We start from the raw sequence: 19,297 nt of genomic DNA, 5'->3' as shown, positions 1-19,297 counted from the left end.
TTTGTGTGTCGTGCCGTGGTGAACACATCCTCAGCTTGTTCTTTTTCAGATTTGACCTCCCTCTCCTCTACACCTTTCCGTACGCGCTCCATGGCTACGGAGGACTGTAGCTCCAGCGCCGTCTGCTAAAACTAGAGAAAAAGGATACTGTAGCGTGGACTCAAAAACAAACAATGTTGCACTGATAAATATATTTAAGAGGTTTATGTGTTTATAGCGTTCATTTGCAAAAAAAAAAAGAAGAAAAAAAACTGAAGGAAGTCAAAAACACAAAAAACACGTGTTCATTTCTTTCATCTTTTTTATAAATATATATATAGTTTCAGATTATGTGATATAATTCTGAAATGTAAAAATATTAAAATGTTTTCATTATTGAAAAAGGCATAAAAGATTTTCCAACAGTTATGTCCCTCCCCGTCCATTTACATGGCATATTAACGCTTCGTTTTGTACTGTCATTCAAATTTTGTGCAGATTTTGTTTTGTTTTTTACAGAAGAAAATAAGACTTTTATTTTCAATACTGCTTCTGTAATTTGCTGTTGTAGGAAAAAAAATGAATAAACAGCAAGGCCTTAAAAAGAAAAGGGAATATTTGTGTTGTGATCCGAAAACTCCAGCTTTTTTTCAGTCAGATCTACATCACAGCCGTGCTGTAAAGGGTTAACCAGCAGCCTCACATGCAGCTCTTTGAAGCAACATCTGCTTTTTGCATCAAAGTCATGTGAAAGCCTGTTACAGCGGGACAGTGATGTAAAAACAAACATTTTGTCTTGTCTCGCAGCCATCACTTTCCAAAGATACAAAAATAAAAGGCATCTTCATATGAAGGAGGCTGATCATTTATTTGGTTGCTTATCAATTATAACGCAATTAAAGGGGAAGTACACCCATTTTCAAAATTCATATGTTATCATCATATTGATAAACATGAACAACTTTCTCTCCAAATACAAGAGTGCTAAAACTCGTCATTGTCGGGCGCAAACCTTGTATCTTCACATTTCACTATTTTCTTTTTTTTCCTTTTTTTTTTTAAATAAATTAATTCTAATCTTTTCATTCTATGTCTGTCAGTGGGCTCCACCATTTCTCAACCAATGAAGTGTTTATTTATTTATTTATTTATTCCTAAAGCTATTGACTAAACCTCTTATCTCCATTGGATCCTTTTTAAAACACATAATTTTTTTCTAACTGCTGAAAAATAGCAATTTTGGAGAAAGGAAGTTTCCACCCAACAGCAGCGAAATCAAACTAGTTAATAAAAATTCGGAGCTGCTCCATAGAAAATGAGTTGGGAAAGACGTCATTTATGACACTGAGAGCACCCCGGGGAATGCTCAGAGTACAGACTGAATCCCAAACTTTGTTTATAATAATTTCTGGGTAGAAAAACCTTCCATCATGTACAAACGCTGTTTCAAATGGTTAGTTTTCAGCAACCCAAATTAAGGCCCACCTGAATAATCAATATCTGTTCAAGCGTATGTTATACATAGAATATTTTCACTACTTTACCTTAACGTCAGACAGCCAATCCTCTCAGGAAACAGAAGCCTTTACCTCAAAACCACCAGACTCCACTGACGAAAATTCATTTTAAAACATGGAAGAAGCTAATCTACTGCTGCCTTCATCAGTTAAGGTGAAACAGTGAAAATATTCCAAATAGAAAAATAATTTAATTTTTAGGTTGTTTTTTTTATTAGGTGGCTAAAATACATTTTGCTGTGACCTCCGTTGCCCCCATTTAGGTACGCGAAAGAAAACAAACATTCTGTGGGTTCACAAGATCAGGCTCCCATTCATTGTTATCTTAGAGACTTTATAGCCTATCATATCACAAGTTCACAAGTTATTTCTCTGGTTTCTGTCTTTTAGTGGGAGTACCTCATTCTCACAAATATTGATTGTACTTTCTACTGCTGTGGAAATAACATATTGAAATTCTTAATTTAGTCGGTGTTCCCCGTTAGGTTGTTGTGGTGGATTTAATAGCAGAGAAAATGCAACTGATTAGCTCATTTACTCTGACAGCGAGTAATAAATGGTGAATGTTAATGCCCACAGCAGATGGAAACAACTCCAGTGAAGTCTGTAATGTGAGGACTCTCCACCTATTAGAGTGGTAAACAGCGGTGGAAATCATGGCATGGAGCGGAGGGCGGGTGCTGACCACTAATGAGAAGCTGATGTGAGTTACACTCAGCCGCTCAGCTGCTTTTCTTGTTGGTCTGTCATTAGCAGAAATTACGCTTAGTCTTCATTATCACTGATTTCTTTTTCATCTAAGGCCACATCCTACAGCGCTGGTGTGTTATTTTGGCGGGACATTGACAGGAAATGACTTTGAATGCTGGAGAATGTGAACCTGAGATGGATTTATAGTTTAATTTAAATTCCGGCTCTGAATGGGAGACAAAAGTAAGAATATCAGCAATTATGTGTGATGCCTAATGTCTTTAAACATTAGCACATCTTAGATAAATAGCGGCAACGCTTAGTCCTCATTATCATAAACAAGCAAATTAGACTGGTAGCATCATTTGGTTGCGTATTCTTCACACACAATTAACTGCAAGAGATTTGTAACCAAGCAACACCACCAGATCCTTTTTATCTCTTCTAAAACTGCTTGAACCGAGGATCTCGCAAGGCGATGCTCAGTATTAATTAATTAATTAGTGAAGCGGGCAAAGAGACAAAGCATCATCAATCATTTATTTGTGCAGCACGCTGAATAGAAGACTGGAGTGCTCTTTAGAACAATGAAAGGATTTAAGACATAAAGCGATACAGTCGTACAATGAAACACTGTTTAAATAAAGTGCTCGGTTAAAGGGATAGTTACGTTTTTTTTTTAAAATGGGATTGTATGGAGTAGTTATCCATAGTCAGGATATTATATCAAATCATCAAATCAAGCTGTCTGACATTAAAGTAAAGCAGTAAAAAAAATACTCTCACTATAGCGAACACTTAAACTGATAATGATTTTTTTTTTTAAGGTGGGACTTTTTTGTCCCATTTTGGCCCCCATCCACAGCAATACATTGATTAGCCTCCATGTCAAACTCCCACCTGCTTCTCCAAACTGTCCCAGCTGATATCCTCTGTAAGTAATACACTGGCTTTGGATAATAACCTCACACTAGTGCACTTCAAAAACTACAAACTATGCCTTTAATGTCAATGGCGCGTGACTGGATACTAATACTAAATGTCTGCATTTTGCAGTACCTCTTAATGTCACCCTTCATAATGACTTCATAACAGAAAGTTCTTACCAGTGGATGATCAATGGTTAATAATTAATATACTTGTTGTATAGATTACCTATTAGCCTTTCAAGGAACAGTTCATGCCAAAATCCAAAAATACATATTTTAAATTTTACCTGTAGTGCTAATGATTGAACTACGTGGTACTCAGCTTGTAGTGCTCAAAGCACCAAAAACTACTTTTTGAAAAACTCAGCAGCAATGTCTCTTTCAAAAACAAAACCTGACCCAGATACTCAAAATAATCCACAGAGTTTGTTGTGACCATTTTTTTTTTTGTCACAATCTGGTCTTGATTTCTTCTCCCAGTCCAGATTTTTCCCTTCATCTCCCCAGACCTGTAATTTTCTGTCCACCCACCAGATGTCCCCAGACTTCCTTCTTGTCCCTGTATCCTCACCTGTTTCCAATCTTTAATCACATGCTTCCTTTCACACACACACACACACACACACACACACACACACACACACACGCACACACCTGTTATGGGTCATGATTTCTGGAAAAAGACACTGATGTTGAGTTTTTCAAATGTAGTTTTTCTGGCACTTCGAGCATCACAAATCAAGTGTCATTCCTTCCATTATATTGGAGAGAAGACAAACATCTTTGCACCTGATATGACCAACACCTGGCAGCTCACACCAACACAATCTAGACTGACATATGGCACAACAGGTAAGACAACAAATATATATATATTTTTTTTGATTTTAGGATGAACTGTCTCTTTCATAATAACTTTGTAAAAAAATATTTCTATTCAGAAATAGTGCAGTTAGAAATTTGTAATAAGCCACCACCGAGAAACCATTCGAGCAGCTCTAAAGTGGGGAATGCTGACAGGCTGAGTCGTGGATTCTGGATCCAGATGCTGTGCAGCTCCTTTACCTTAGCTGTCACACTGCAAAAGACTCAGCCAAAATGATTCCTCCTCGCCCCGAAAGCAAACATTGTTCTCATTAGCGGCTTGTGACTGATCCATGAGACATTAACCTTTTAAAACCTGAACAAATTGGCTAGATTTCTTTCAAAAACATGAAAAGAAGGCAATGAACAACTTCAGAAGAAATGATTTTAAAAGCACAAAATTAGTAAAAACAAAAAAGTAGAAAAATTACCTGAACATTAGCAAAAGCAAAAAGTAATGTGGCAAAAAAAAAAGACAGGAAAATAACCTAAAATAAGTTAAATAAAAAAAAGGCCAAGGACATAACCTGGAAAAGGGGGCCTTAGAAATAATAATTCCAGAACATAACTTTACATACGTAATTGTAATAATTATGAATATAGTTGAATGGACATTAAAAAACAACAACAAAGAAATCAAAGCTTTTTGCCCACTGTATGAAGATTTAAATCCTTGTGAAAGACATTTGAACCCAGCACAAGAAAACTGATGTCGATCCAGGCTTCAGAGGGTTAATAAACAATTTGTCAGAATAAATGTATCAGTCAAAGTGGAAATTTTTACTGCTGAATAACTTCTATTACTTTTGACATGTTAAGATATTTTATAAATATTTAGATATTTTTTTGCATTATTGTCTACAGCAGTAACAGCCCCTTAACTGCAGTGTAAACCGTATCTGCAGTTTTCCATTTCACCACTGGAGGGCTCAGTCGAGCACCACAGTACAAATGTCTCAGGGACATGCAGTTAAAATATGTCTACATCGCTAACTTTATCATGTTTCAAACATTTATGGGTACATAGTTTGCAAAATTCATTATCGCTTCCATAAGTGCATTTAAGCAGCTGTGTAGTCTACAGCGCATGTGTGATCTCTATTCTTGCCCAGTTTATATCCTCTATAGAAATGATTGCATGTGTTTAAGAGGCATATATTACATTACAAAAATAACTACCAACAAAAATGAATAAAATAGAATTATCAATACACAGTAAACAAAACGCAGAAAATCCATCCCAAGGAAAGCAATGCGGTAAATGAAGGATGGCTGAAATCCATTTCCATTTCAGAGTTTGTTTTTTTTTCTTTTCATTTTAATTTCTTTATTTTCCATCTCGGGGTCCTGGTATTGTGCGTGCTGACTCGCCGTCATGACTTGTAAGGACGCTTGAATAGAACAGAGCCATTGAACTTGTGCTTTTGCTACTGACAAGTTAAATTGTTTGCTGTAAAGGGGAAAAAAAATGGCCTATTATTATGTTGTCATGACAGTGACAGTTGTTTGTTCTGCGTGTGATGTTAATGACAGGGGATTTTGGATGCTTTTGAAAGGAAAGGCAAAATATGTAAACAAATTACTACTGCATATTTGAGGCATTTAGTCGTTGTTTCCATGCAGTGACCTGAACTGACCACAGGGAGGCTCTACAAGTCAAAAAAGTACTACACAGTATACAATAAGTACATCAGAACTACAAATTACCCCTTCATTGATATCACTTATTATATAATCCATATACGGAATCGCTTAAAAACATAAATAAAACTAGATAGATAGAGACCAATTAGATCTGTTTTCACCTCTAAAGGGGATGTTAAGTTCACAATAGTTTTTAAATTTGACCAGTTTGAGGATTTTTTTCGTTAGAGGAGATCACATGGTGAAGCCAAAAGAGAAAGATGTTTAATCAGATGAAGTAAATTTCCTTGACGTCTACATCTGGTCCACATTCACATTTGTCTGAGCTTCTGCTACGCTCCATGTCCCCTCTCACTGAGCACTTCAAATATCTGGCTTCCTGTTGGATATGCTGCCTTCATCTTTATCACCTCCACTTCCCGTCACTGACTCATGTTAAATCTCTCCTCTTTTTTGGTCATTTTTTGCTCACTGTGATGTGATTCATGCAATTTCAGCAGAGCTTGCGCTTAGTTCTTTTGTACATTAAGCCAATCACTCATCTGGGTCCCATGAGTCACAATATGTTACTATTTTTTTTTCTTTTTTTACCAAAAACCCAACAAAAACTCAGGATTAAATGAGGAGTTTCCTTCCAGTTTGAGCAGATTAAACTTTTCGCCATCTCCAGGGGGCAGGGTGGGAGATAAGGAGCTGCATTCCCTTGTAAACACTCCCTGGAGACTAAACAGGATTCAAGGATCTTCCGGATGTGATAGTTTGTTTTCTCTTACATTTTTCCACTATATCCCCAGTGCTGAGACAGAAAAAACTTTCCACTGAGTTTTAAAACAAATACATAGCCAGTCGGGTTGATTATTTTCACTGAAAATGATCCAAAAACAGTACAGTCGGTAGCTCTGCGTGTTTTATGTAGCATTACAGGCTGTGGAAATATGTAAAAAAAAAAAAAAAAAGAAACCTCTTGATATATTTTTTTTACATGTATGTGTTTTCATATTTAGGAGTGTTTATTAATGTTATAATACCACTATTTTAGAAGTTTTAACGTGGCTTTCAAGTACAGAGGGTGGTTGATTTTCTTTATTTATAAAAAGACTTGTTAGGTTCTCTCTCTCTTTCTTACTTTCTTTTTCTTTCTTTCTCTCTCCCTCTCATTGCCTTTCATTCTGCCTTTCATTTAGCTTTTTTGTCTTTCTTTTTTGTAAGTTTCTTTCTGTACTTCTTCTTTTTTTCCTTCCATGTAATTGCAGCATAATCATACATAACCAAGGATTATAAATGACCAAGAGATAATTACAATTGCAAGTTTTTACTAAAAAAAAAAATTAATTCCTCTGTGGAACAGTTGTTCCAAAGAAACTTCGGTCATAAAACATTAAATTACGTAAATTATTCATCTGCAACAATAATAGGCAATGTGACTTCATTTATACAAGGCAACTGTAATCTATTTTCAGATTAATTCCAGAAATAATATTTTTACTTCTATAATTAATTAAATCAGTGATTAAACTTGTGGTTAACAAATACAGTCAGCACTTCGTGTTTTACACAGACGGTTAATCTGAGGGCTGCGCTGGATTCTCTGGAAGAACATTTATGGTAACTACAAATGACACATGAGGGAAGATGGCACTGTCAGAGCTATTTAAATAATAGAACATATACCGATATAACTTGTTTGAGTCACTGTTAGGTTAGATGTTCAGCACTGTATTCTTTTATTTACGTTGTTTCTGTATAAAGTACAGTGCATGATGATGATAACAGCAAATATTCAGCCTGGTGGGAGCTGCAGATTGATGTAACACTAAAGGGACATGTTGCCAGCATCTGTATAAATAGGCAATTATGTGAGTGGGGGTGTCCTCCGGCAGTGATGTAAGCAGGAGGGTCAGACTCTAGGAGCGTTAAGTCAACAACATTTAGCAGAAATAAAACAGGAAAAACTCTACAGCTGCCTTCAAAATAAAAGCACCAACTTTAATGCGTACCTATTCGTGGCGAGAGCTATACAATGAATATACAGTGTGTTTGTGTCTCCATGAATGATTACATAGTTTAAGTTATTATTTTCTACCTATCAGGTTATAAGTTTAGGCTTATATATGTGTGTATTTTCTTTGCTTTCCTGTTTGATTGTATATCAGATATACACAGTATATTTTAAATTTTCATTTATTGTTAAAGGGTGTATGTGTAACCTATGTATGTATGAATGTAACAGTTTTTTCAAGGTGTTTTCACTGTGTTATTATTATTATTATTATTATTATTATTATTATTATTATTATTAGGGCCCGAGCACCAAGAAACTGAAGGAATTCTTCTTCTTCTTCTTCTTCTTCTTCTTCTGTTTTTTTTGAGCAAGTGAGACCCATTTTTGAGGGCCTTGGGAGTTTTCGTGTTCAGACATTGGATATTGTGGACATTTCACACGGGTTCCAGCGGACTCGGTGTCATTTTGGTTGGATTGGATTCAAGACAGCCACTGGATGAAAACATCGTCAGTAAATTGTTTCATGTTAATTCTTTGTCTTGGTAAAGGCGTGGTATAGATGCTGGCTATCCGGTGTTGCAATGGCGTTGTTTGTTGGTGCTGGTGTTTCAGACCGCCGTGTCTGTTTGGTTATTGTGTCAACCCCTTAGGGACTGCTCGGTGCATGTAATGCGCTTTTCATTCTTCTTCTTTTTTTTTGATAATTTTGGCTGTCTTTATGCATTTTGGTAACATTTTGGGGAAGATTATCTACGTTTGTATAATCTTGGTATTTCCAGCTCAGCTCCAAGCAATTAGTCTAAGATACGCTGTGTAAACAAAATGGTGAAATTCATACCGTTAAGTGCAAAACAAACAATTGAAACCCATTCAAATAGCAATTCTGAACCTTAGTGTTCGTATTGAGCTCTTTAGAAATGCACATTATTGGCAGAGGGAACATTTCCAGTTGTCTTTTCTGGCTTTTTTTAAATGCTTTCCTGACCATTGTCACACACTGGATATGGAACCACCTTTCATAGCTCAATATAAGGAGTATTAAAATGCAGTCAAAAGAGGTGTGTCCTGACCAGCCAGTGTAGTAATATAATCCAGCACTGATTGTGATTCTGTGGGTCACGTGACCTGGAGGCTTTTGAAGAAATATGCACATTTTTCCATAAAAATATTCATATGAAATAAGAGGAGTATTACAATACAATGAGAAGAGATGTGTTGTGACCAGTCAGTGTAGTACTATGACCAAGCGCTTGATTGTCTTGGTCACATGACCTGGAAGCTGACAAAATATTGAAAATAACGTTGACCTTGTGTCAAAGTAATTTGTTGATGGTCCCTGAGTGAAAACCCTGCGTTGCGGAGGAGAGCTCGCGGCCCTGTACTGCCAACAGCCGTTTAAAGCGACGCTGCAGGATCGGGAGCGAATGTCTGTTGAAAATCCAACCTAAAACTAACTTGCTGTAATTATTTTTAAATATCCTACATGCAAAGTAGCTTTTTTTTTTTATTTTTTTATTTTTTTTTATCACAGCCTGGAATATGTCAGTGATTTGCAGCAACATCTATTGTGACAGTACACCTAGTGGAAACAGCATGTATTTTCTCCATGTGCAAAATATGGTTAAAAAGACGTCATTAGGTGGAAAATAATAAAACAGAAAAATTTCAAGGCAAAAGCCCAGAATGACACCCAGAAATAATACAATGGAATGTTTTCATGCTTTAATGGCCGTGGGATCAAAAATTGCAGTTCACACATTTTGATTACACTATGTATTTTAGACACAGTGAATGTTGCTGTAAATCACTGATATATTCCAGGCTGTGAAAAAAAGAAAAACAACAAAAAAAGCTACTTTGCATATAGAACATTTAAAAATAATTCAGTTTTTGAGTTGTGTTGTGATTTTTCCTTATAAAAAATAGTGACAAAGCCTTGCATTTAAAGGGTTAAAATTATGAAAAATAATGAATATTTGATATTTATAATTTATAATTTTTTTATAATTAGGACTTAAAGCTTGATTTTGAAAAGCGCCTTTTGTGCTCAGAAGTGCGTGTGATATTAAAGTGGTCCCTAAGGGTTAATGGCGTTGCTTTCACAGCTGGTTGTTGTTGATGTTGTTGTGTGTTTTGATTGTTTGAGCTTTATGGCTCTATGGTTATAACTTTTGGGCCTCTACCATCTCCGAATATGACACTGTATACTTATTTGCCTTCTGTCATTGGTTGCAAGCCCTGCTAGATGCAGCTCTTATTTTTTAAATCCTTTATCTCACTGAGGTTTTGAGTAATTTGGTAAAACCCAAAACACCTGCCATGATTCTAAAATAGTCTTTGCAATTGTGCTGCTTAAATATCAGCAGGTACAAGTTTCTGGACAGAATTAGGCTAATATGATCTGTTTCCCCGTTTGGGGTGCCCAAACTATTTTAAATGGGAGCGATATTAGATATTGGGAAAATCCTTGAGGGTCAGCTGCTTCTCGCATCATACAGGTTATAAGTGAATCAACTTGATTTTTGCCCCAGTGTTATGTTGTTTTGTGTTGACTGAATATGCAGCTTTTTGTTTTGGGGTTTTTAGTGTTTTTTGCATTGTTTCTGTTTTTGCTATGTGTTTGCTGAGAAAAAATACTTGATACACACAATATTTCGACATTTATATTTTTTTGTATTTTAAACATACATATTAGTTTTATACATTGAGTTGTTGCATAAGGCACAGTTTTATATTGTACACACTTTTTATGATTTATACACTTTATACACACTGCACATTATCCATATTGTAATCGAAATATTCATATGTTGCTATGTGCTAATTGTCTATTACTGTATTTCTTGTTCTCTATGCTGGCATCAAAGCGACTGTAACAAACCTGTTTCCCCCCGGGGATCAGTAAAGTATTTCTGTTTCTGAATATGTAATAGAGGTAGGATTTTTTTTTTTCATTTAACAATTTAAAATACTGGTTATTGTCAAAATGACATCAGTTCACTGAAACAGTAAATGTCTTTAGGACTTTTTTGGTATTTCTAAAAGCTATTAAAAGTCTGTGCAAAACTTTTACCATTTGTTTGTGGATTAGCATTGAATGCCAATGTTTTGCAGCAGAGGGGGAAATTATTATAACCTTACTGTAAGTGCTCGAAAGTTGAAAGATAAAAACTATTTCCACAGCCTGTTGACCGTCACTTTGATATCAAACATTCTTCGCAATACAAACAAAATCTGTCCTCTCTGTGTGTGTCTCTCAGGTCAGGAGTGTATCAGCATCAATTCACAATACGAGCAGGAGGGGAAGGGAAGGTGGTCTACCTTTCACACACACACACACACACACACACACACACACACACACACACACACACACACACACACACACACACACACACACACACACGCACACACACAAACAGAGAGAGAGAGAGAGAGAATCATAGAGAGACTGTCAGAGTGCGCTCTTACTCCATTGTTAAACTACTCTGAGCACTCAAGGACATTTTCACAGACAGAGTTGCAGAACAGTGGACGGTGGTGCAGTCAGTCAAAGTGATTTTACGTTAAGCAACATTGAAATACATACTGTTAAAAAACAATGGCCTCATCTTCCTGCAAATGAACAAGATGACCTTAGGTTCCAGGGTACAGGAGGAGAGGACTACGAATGTGCTGATTTTTCAGACTTCTCAGTGGCATTATATTAAAGCAGCAACAAGACACACATTTAGGGACTTATTGTAATCATCAGCAAAAAGGAGAAATATACTGTCATCTTTTCCCATGCTTGTTGCTGTGAGTAAGCCTGCAGCAGCGCTGTAAGCGGCAGATCACACACACACACACACACACACACACACACACACACACACACACACACACACACACACACACACACACACACACACACCTGCTAAAGTGACTTAGCTCATCTCCATTCTTAGCACTACATGTAGGAAACAGCCCTGATGTGTGCGAAGGTGCGAGGGCCTGTTCATTGCTGCTTGCAGCTTTAATTATTATTATTATTATTATTATTATTATTATTATTATTATTAGTATTATTATTGTTAGTAGTAGTAGTATTAGTAGTACTAGTAGTATTATAAGGTAAACTTTATGTCAAATTGATGAGAGAGTCCATAAGAAAGGACATACAAGACTACTACTACTACTACTACTTCTACTACTGCAGCAACAATTAATAATAATAATATTAATAATAATAATTATTATTATTATACTAGAGTAAACTTTATATCAAACTGATAAGAAGGTCCATAGGACAGACGAAAAGGACATACAAGACATTTACCCCTCTCAATTCATCATTCAGTCTATACTATATGTGCATATGAGGTGCTGTATACACTCAAATTGCCAGCAAGGCAATACTACTGTACTTATATATCGACAACAATTATGCCATATAAATCTAAAATATTTGTAGCGAGATTTAAGCATTTTTTGTTCATATATGTGAACAGGCTCAAATGAAATTATTTTAAGTGAGATTGCGAAGTAGGTACTTGTTTCAAACACAACTGACGTCCAAGTTTCTGTTTTACTTTGAAGGTAATAACCGGAAACAGTGTGCGTTGCGGTGTCCGGTGGCGGCGGCGCTGCTCGAGCAGGAGGAGCTGAGCTCTGCGGGTTTGCCTCTCTGATTTAGAGCGAGCAAAAGAGGTCCACACAGGCGCTGCTGGGATTTTGTTACCTTCTCCTGCTACCAAAGCTGTTCCCGCATTTGGTTTTAATATAAACTGTGTACATTTTCTGTGTGGAGGGAAGTTGAGGAGGGAATGAGTCGCGGGGGAAATCTACCGTGACTTTTTCGGAGGAGAGAGTGGCCCCCGGTGCCAACAGGGCAGAGAGTTGCTGCTGCCGCTGTCTGTCTGTCTGTCTGCTGCAGCGGCTCATCACTGGAGCTGCTGAGGAGGAAAGCTAGCTTACTTCTTCTGTATGTTGCCTCGGAAATAACACCGCAACGCCAAGGTAAAGACGATAACCAATGTGTTTATTTTGTATTGTAAGCCTGAAAAATGATTCAGTGAGGCTACACTTCAGTTTAAACTGATGCTGAGGTACTTAGGAGTATTTGCTATCACTTTTAGCACAGTTGAATGTTCCTGTGTGGATTTACAGCTGCTCATGACTCTCAAAAAATGTCTTAATTGGTTATTTTGTTAAGATATTATAAGGTATAATTATAGTTTCCACTCCTTTAAAAGGGCAAGCTTGAGTTTTGTTTTTCAAAGTAATGTTTGAGATGTATAGCTAGGGTTGCGACTGTATGAAGCTTTCACGGTACAATAACAGTCTCAGAAAATATCGCGGTATCACGGTATTACAGAATTATTTTTTTTCAGTTAAACATTTTGTGGCTTTAATTGAAACTTGTATGTGTTAAAAGTGGGGATGCATGATAATATCAGCACATCATTGGTATCAGCAGATATTGGCCTTAAAATGAAATGAAATTGGACAACATGCTAATTTCTGCCGATATGAGAAACCATTTTTTATTACATTTTTTTTTATTTCTTTACAAAGTTATCATGTACAAAACAACATGTCTACATTGAAGTATTTTTTCTTTTTTGGCACAATGAATGAATATTGCATACATTGAAAAGCAGTGTATTCTATGTCTCCATCTGCTGGGGGGCCATGATGAGAGTATTTATAATTTGTTAATTTCACTACAGAAGAGACCTGATGTTCACTAAAATTAGGTAGGGGAAAAAAGTGGATTATCGATATTGGCATTGATTATTGGCCAAATGAGTTGTTTTTATATCAGCATATCGACTATTTACACCAAGAAACCGGTATACCGCTGCGACTGAATTTGTCGCTTATCAGTCCCACCTCAGTGCTTAATTTTTTTTTAAAGGCCTGACCTTTTTTGCCCTCAAAAATAACAAACAGTCCCAAACCCTAACCAACAAGGTAGGCTGACCGGGCGAATAGGAGTGTGCACATACTGATTAGGCCAGTTCAGGTTGGAAAACTACTTCCAATTGCATTATTTTGATGTGTTTGAGATACTTTGAGAAATTTAGTACGATTTCAATCAGACTGACACGTGTATATGAATTTTAAAAGTCCAGTTTAAGTCAGACAAACACAATAATTAGACTTTTTCTGTTCATGTATACGTACAGACGATTTAAAAAAAAGGTGATTATTATAGCAATCGTGGTTTTTGTTTGTGTGTGTGGGCTTTGAGAGGGCCTAGTGCACTGTCTCTATTGCAATGACTATACTGGAATCTAACTACTCTGCTTTCATATTGTGAGCTTTTTAACCATTCATGTTTTCTGAATCAGATGCAACAGGCGGTTGTTGTTGCACCTCTCCTCATTCACTGCTGATGGTCATATGAAAGGGCCTCAGCAAGCAATCTCACATGATCTCTTTAAATTACTCGGGCATCACTTGACAGAAGATGCTGACAGTCCAGAGGGAGAAAGACCTTAGAAGTTTCAGACTGCTGAAAGAAAGCATGAGTCATTGAGGTCCCAGAGAGACAGAATGGTGTAAATCCTGAAGCCCTCTGTAGCAAACCAGAAACAAAGGGATGAATGTGTTTAGTCGGACTTCATGGTGAACTGGATACAAACAAAGACATCAGAATACTTACAAAGCTTGCTGCTTGTTACTGCCTCATGCAGTGCGTGATTGACAGACTGCACAGCATTCATTGATTGGATCAAGCAGAGTCCCCCCCCGCCCCATTTCATCTGAAGGAGAGCAGCAGCATGAAGGCCTGATGAATACAGCTGACCGCGCTGACTCCGTAGCTGGTAGAGCCGAGACATCAGTTTAATCAGGGAAATGGAGGCACGAAGGGAGGCAAGGGCGGAGAGAAAGAGAGGATATCAGAAGGAGATATGGAAGGCGAAGGGGGTGGAGGGAGGACAGCAAAGGAGGGGAGGGGGAGGCAGGCTAATTGAGGAGGAGGGTAAATGTAGGACAGTGGGGGAGCTGAAAGACGGTGGCGGAGCCAGTAGCCACCAGCTGAATTGATGTGACCCCAGTCCACGGGGAGCAGCTGCTGCTGGCTCCCACCTGATTTACGAGGTCACTTACGGAAGGCCACACCCGGGGCAATATTCTGCACATGTGACGTTTCACATGTGTGTTTTGTTGTTTTTTGTGCCAGTGAGTGACGCATACCTCATGTGCGAAATTGCCCCCTCGAGACAAAGTGATGAATATGCACTTTGTGATTTTTTTTCTGTGTGTTGCTGTGTTCCTGTGGGACAGGAGTGATGAATGTGTATGATTGCCCTTCATGACACATGCTTTGCGCCAGGGGTGGAGATCTCAGGCTCAGAGGCGTAAAGTGGTGCAAATAATCGCCTGCTATAGCCATTTACCTCCACCACATGCACGCACGCACGCACGCGCACTCAGCGTGCAGGTTTAAAGGCACGTCTACAACTGTTGATCCCAGCAGAGCAGTTATCTGTGATTTGTTAGGCTGTGAATCACATGCCTGACCCACAGCACAAACCTCTGCAGTCTTTCCTACAGTCTCAAAGTTTCTCAAACCAGATTAAAACTAACTATTAAGGAAATTTAAGACTCTCAGCTCAACTTTGTAAAGTCCTTTGCTGCTTTTGTTCTGTTCTATTCTTCTGAAAATTATTTTTGGCATAGATTCCTCTATTTTTGCAGCTAGATTGCGGGTTGGGCCTTTCTCATGGTTTTGGTTTGTAACCTCCAGAGCTGCTTTTAGCCAAAATGTTTGCCTTCGCTCTTCTGTATCCACTCTCCTCTCCACGTTGGGCTCAAATACACTTCTGGGCCTTTTTTTGGGTGGGGGCTCTTGCTTCTAAAAACAGCCTCTGAAACCCTTGTGAGGAATGGCACGGTTAAGCTGACCTTTGCTTGCCAAGGTCCGCTGAGAAAACCAAGCTAAACATGTTATGTCGGTTGTAAATAGTAGCAGAGTTTTGCGGCCTGAGAGCTCAGTCTCGCTGTGTTTGTTATTGTGACAGTGTGAAGGTTTAACTGCAGGGCCTGTGAGTCGGGAGAGAAACTTTCTTGCGCCTTTCATTCACAGAACGACTCAGTTCGAGGATATAAACGGGTTTGTGTTGAGAAATGTGGCTTTCTTCACTAACATCAACGCTGGCTTGTCTTTCACCAACACTCACAATAACAGAGCTGTAAACAGAGAAATGGTCCTTGTACTTGAATGGAAAATTGGGGCTAGTCATCAAACCAATAAAACACTGAGTATTGCTGTTTTTAGAAAAAAATGTTTTTGCCTTTTTTTGATGAAATATTTGAACAGTGACAGGAAATGAATGGGAAGGGATGTAGGACAACATTAAACAAAGGTACTCAGCTGGACTTGAACTCGGTTAGTGTCTTAAATCCCGAGGCCACAAGGATCTGTAGTCTTGTTTACTTTTTCTTTTTAGCGGAAAATGTCTGTTTTAAATCATATTTTCTTGGTGCTCTGGTATGTAGACAGAGTTATTGAATTGCTTTTTGTGTTCAAAACACGTCAGAACTTTGGCTTCCTGTGTTAAATGAGGAAAATGGTTTGTAGAAAAAATGTTTTTGGCTTCAAAATAAGGCATCAAAGAAGTGTTAAAACATAAACTCACATATTGTAACAGTCATAGTAAGCCATGTGTAAACAACTTATAGTATGTTTTATTTTCTCAAAACTAGGGCTGACCTAGATGCATGGAAACTTCAGTTTTTGCTATGGTATTTAGATCAGAATGCCAATACTCCTTTTTTCCATACCATTACCCCAAAATAATAAAATCCAAAGTAAGTAGTAATCCAACAGAATTATAAAGCATGAATATGACATTTTTAACATTTAAACTTAGTGATAGGCATAGTTTCTTTGACTCACATATCAGATGTTAAAAAAGTCAAGCATCAGGAATATAGTTTCAAAACTGAGCCTCAAAAAGTTGAGTACCAGATATACCAAAAGTAAAATGGCATATAACAAATGTAATGTGTTTCACAAATCTCCTGAAAACTGTAAGTAACAGCTTAGCCATCTTTTGTTGGTCTATAAAATAAAATGAAATGGAATAAATAAATTAGTAAGTAAGTAATTAAGCAAGTAAATAAAATAGAAATCCTTACCATTTCTCAGAGTCCGCAGTGACATCTTCAAATGTCATCTGACTAACTTTACAAAACCTAAAAAAAAATATTAACTAATATTTTCCTTTGTTCCTTTTTGAACAAATTCTACTTTATTACATCAATTATACATAAAAAAACCCTATATGTAGAAATCTTTGGAGGCAAATTTAAAATTTGAAATCTAAAAATTGTTTTTTTTAAGTATTTTGACATGAGAATTTGTCTTCATGCCTTTCATCATTGACTGATCGGTTCTCATGTGCCTCCCTTCAGTGCCCTACATACATGAACACATAGAAGCAATACAATGCAAACACTGTTCTTTGTGTGTGTGTGTGTGTGTGTGTGTGTGTGTGTGAATGTGGTCTGTTTGAGTCTGACATCTCAGGGGTGTTAAGTGACTCACAGGCAGTCCACCAGTTCAGAGACAGAAACACAGTTTAGCACTGTGGCTTCATGGATGAGCCTCTTTAAAGCCTCTCATTACATTTGGAAATTCCTCTATTTGCATCTGATACAGCAAAATCTTAGGAGCTGATTGTTCTGACTGGATCAGCACAATATTTTCGAGGTGATGTCACTCCCACCACCACAAACTGCTGAGCATAAGAAGTAGCTGAATGAATAGACACTCGGTAGACAAACTAGTGATACAAATATCTTTAGTTTAATAGACATAAAAGAGCTCAAACTGTTTCCGTGCCCTAAATCACTGGAGCTCAGGAAACAGCACCATACTCAAACAAAATGTAAGAATGACTTAACATCTAATTCACTCATTTATATTCAAAACCAGCTTTGCAGTTCAGAGACATCAAGCAGGAAGGGCTCTCTAAAGTAACTTTATTGTTCTGATTAAGTGATACAGCAAAACTCAAACAGTTTTAGAACACAGTGTTCAGTCAGTGGCCTTAAAGAACGCCTTGAGAATTAAACATAACGTATTCCTCTCCTGTTCCCAAGAGGAAATGTATGTATGCAACCGTTTTAGCCATGCAGTTTTCACTCTCCCATGGCGGAAACAGAGGCCCTTCTAGTTCAAGTGTCAAGTCTGGGGCCTAATGAAAGACAGCTGAGTGTCATTAATGTGCCAGTTTGTAAGCATTAGAGCCTCAGCAGAAAGACGGTGGAGGTGTCCACAGCTGGGCCACTGAGGGGTTAAAATTGGATTAAGACTGAGCCTTGACAGCATAAGACTTATAATGCACATAGTCTTAGCTTCTGTATCCTGCAGTGTGCTCTCTCTGCTGCTGTTCTCATAAAATGATTTGGCTGCTTTTGCCTGACGCTTTCTCCAGCGCCACCACAAAGCTCACATTTGTGGTTCTGAGTGAAATGTCTCGACAACTGTTGCACGGATTGCCATGAAATTTGGTGCTCCCCCCCCACCCTCTCAGGATAAGCTGTAACAACTTGGTGATCCCTTAACTTATCTAGCGACATCATCATGTGAAATACTTTACTTTATGAGCAAATACTTGTAAAACAAGAATGACATATGGTACTCCCATTAAGCTCAGCTGTACCCCGTGTACTCTGTTTGCATGCTAACAGTAGGGCTGGGCAATAAGAAAATCAAATAGCAGTATTTTTAATGAAATAGGTATAAATTCACATTGTAATGATATTGGAGGGTTGACTATTAGTGCTTTTGCTTGAAAATATTGTATCGATTGCAAAAAAATTAATTAAACTCTCTGTTAGAAAAAATAATCAACTGCTTTTTTAGTCCACTAGATTGTTCTGAGATTTTTTTTCACAGTCAACGGGAAATGGTCGGTTTTTATGGCAGTGTTGGTTAGCCTGTCTGCTTGACGTTCCCATTTTGCTGTATTAAATGTAATGATTGAAGTGAGATGAAAAAAGTTAAAGTAGATATTGACAAAGTTTTCCCCTTAGAGCCAGTTGCAGTTTTAAAAGTTAATAAATTACAATATATTGCAAAATATGTTATCCCAATACTCAGCATATTGCAAAAGGTTTAAAATAACAATAATATCGTATCATGTCTCGAGTATTGTTATAACACCTAATACTAGAACACTGAGTGAGTGAGTCTAGTTCTGAGTCTCATAAGAAAATTACATCACTTTACTGTAATGCAGCTTTTAAAACCAAGAAAACACTAATAGTGTTATGATATCCAAAATCTAAGAGTATATCTTGTCCCATGTCACGATATCTATATCAATATATTACCCAGCCCTAGCTAGCAAGCTAACTTGAAATATTGAACTGGTAATTGTATGTGCTCAACATCAGCATTTTAGCATGCTAATATAAGATTCATTTCAAATCACCATACATGCTTTTATTTAAAAAGCTGATGTACCGTACCAACTGTACAGTAGCAGCAGCTTTTCTTTAGCAGACTGACTGGTGGGACCATTAGCTCTGAAGAAATGGTCCTTCTCCTTGTCTCTGTCCCCACACACTGTTAAATAATCACCTCACTGCTGTAAATATTTGTCTGAGACTGCAGACTGCTGTCACATGTCTAAATTATTTCTCTCCCTGTCTTAGTAATGCAGGCGCTG

At 37.5% G+C, this 19,297-nt stretch overlaps 1 protein-coding gene across 3 annotated transcripts in view; it reads left to right on the top strand.

Annotated features, from left to right (window-relative positions):
- The first annotated feature begins 3,827 nt into the window (after positions 1-3,827).
- The window catches only part of itgb1a (integrin, beta 1a), a 41,811-nt gene continuing 26,341 nt past the window's right edge, over positions 3,828-19,297 (top strand). The window contains exon 1 of one of the 3 annotated variants that reach the window (XM_088071859.1): positions 3,828-3,967. In XM_088071859.1, coding sequence (XP_087927985.1) covers positions 3,956-3,967 — 12 coding nt within the window. In that variant the 5' untranslated portion in view covers positions 3,828-3,955. Of the gene's footprint in view, positions 3,968-12,282; positions 12,624-19,297 lie in introns of those variants that run through there. The other 2 variants (XM_088071860.1, XM_042510192.2) reach the window with 2 other exon arrangements.

Source organism: Plectropomus leopardus, chromosome 21 (assembly GCF_026936395.1).
Source record: "Plectropomus leopardus strain MGB_pleo_1.0 chromosome 21, ASM2693639v1, whole genome shotgun sequence".
In the NCBI taxonomy this organism is placed as follows: Eukaryota; Metazoa; Chordata; class Actinopteri; order Perciformes; family Serranidae; genus Plectropomus; species Plectropomus leopardus.
The sequence above is the reverse complement of the archived record's forward strand: the minus strand, read 5'-3'. Positions and strand labels throughout refer to the sequence as shown.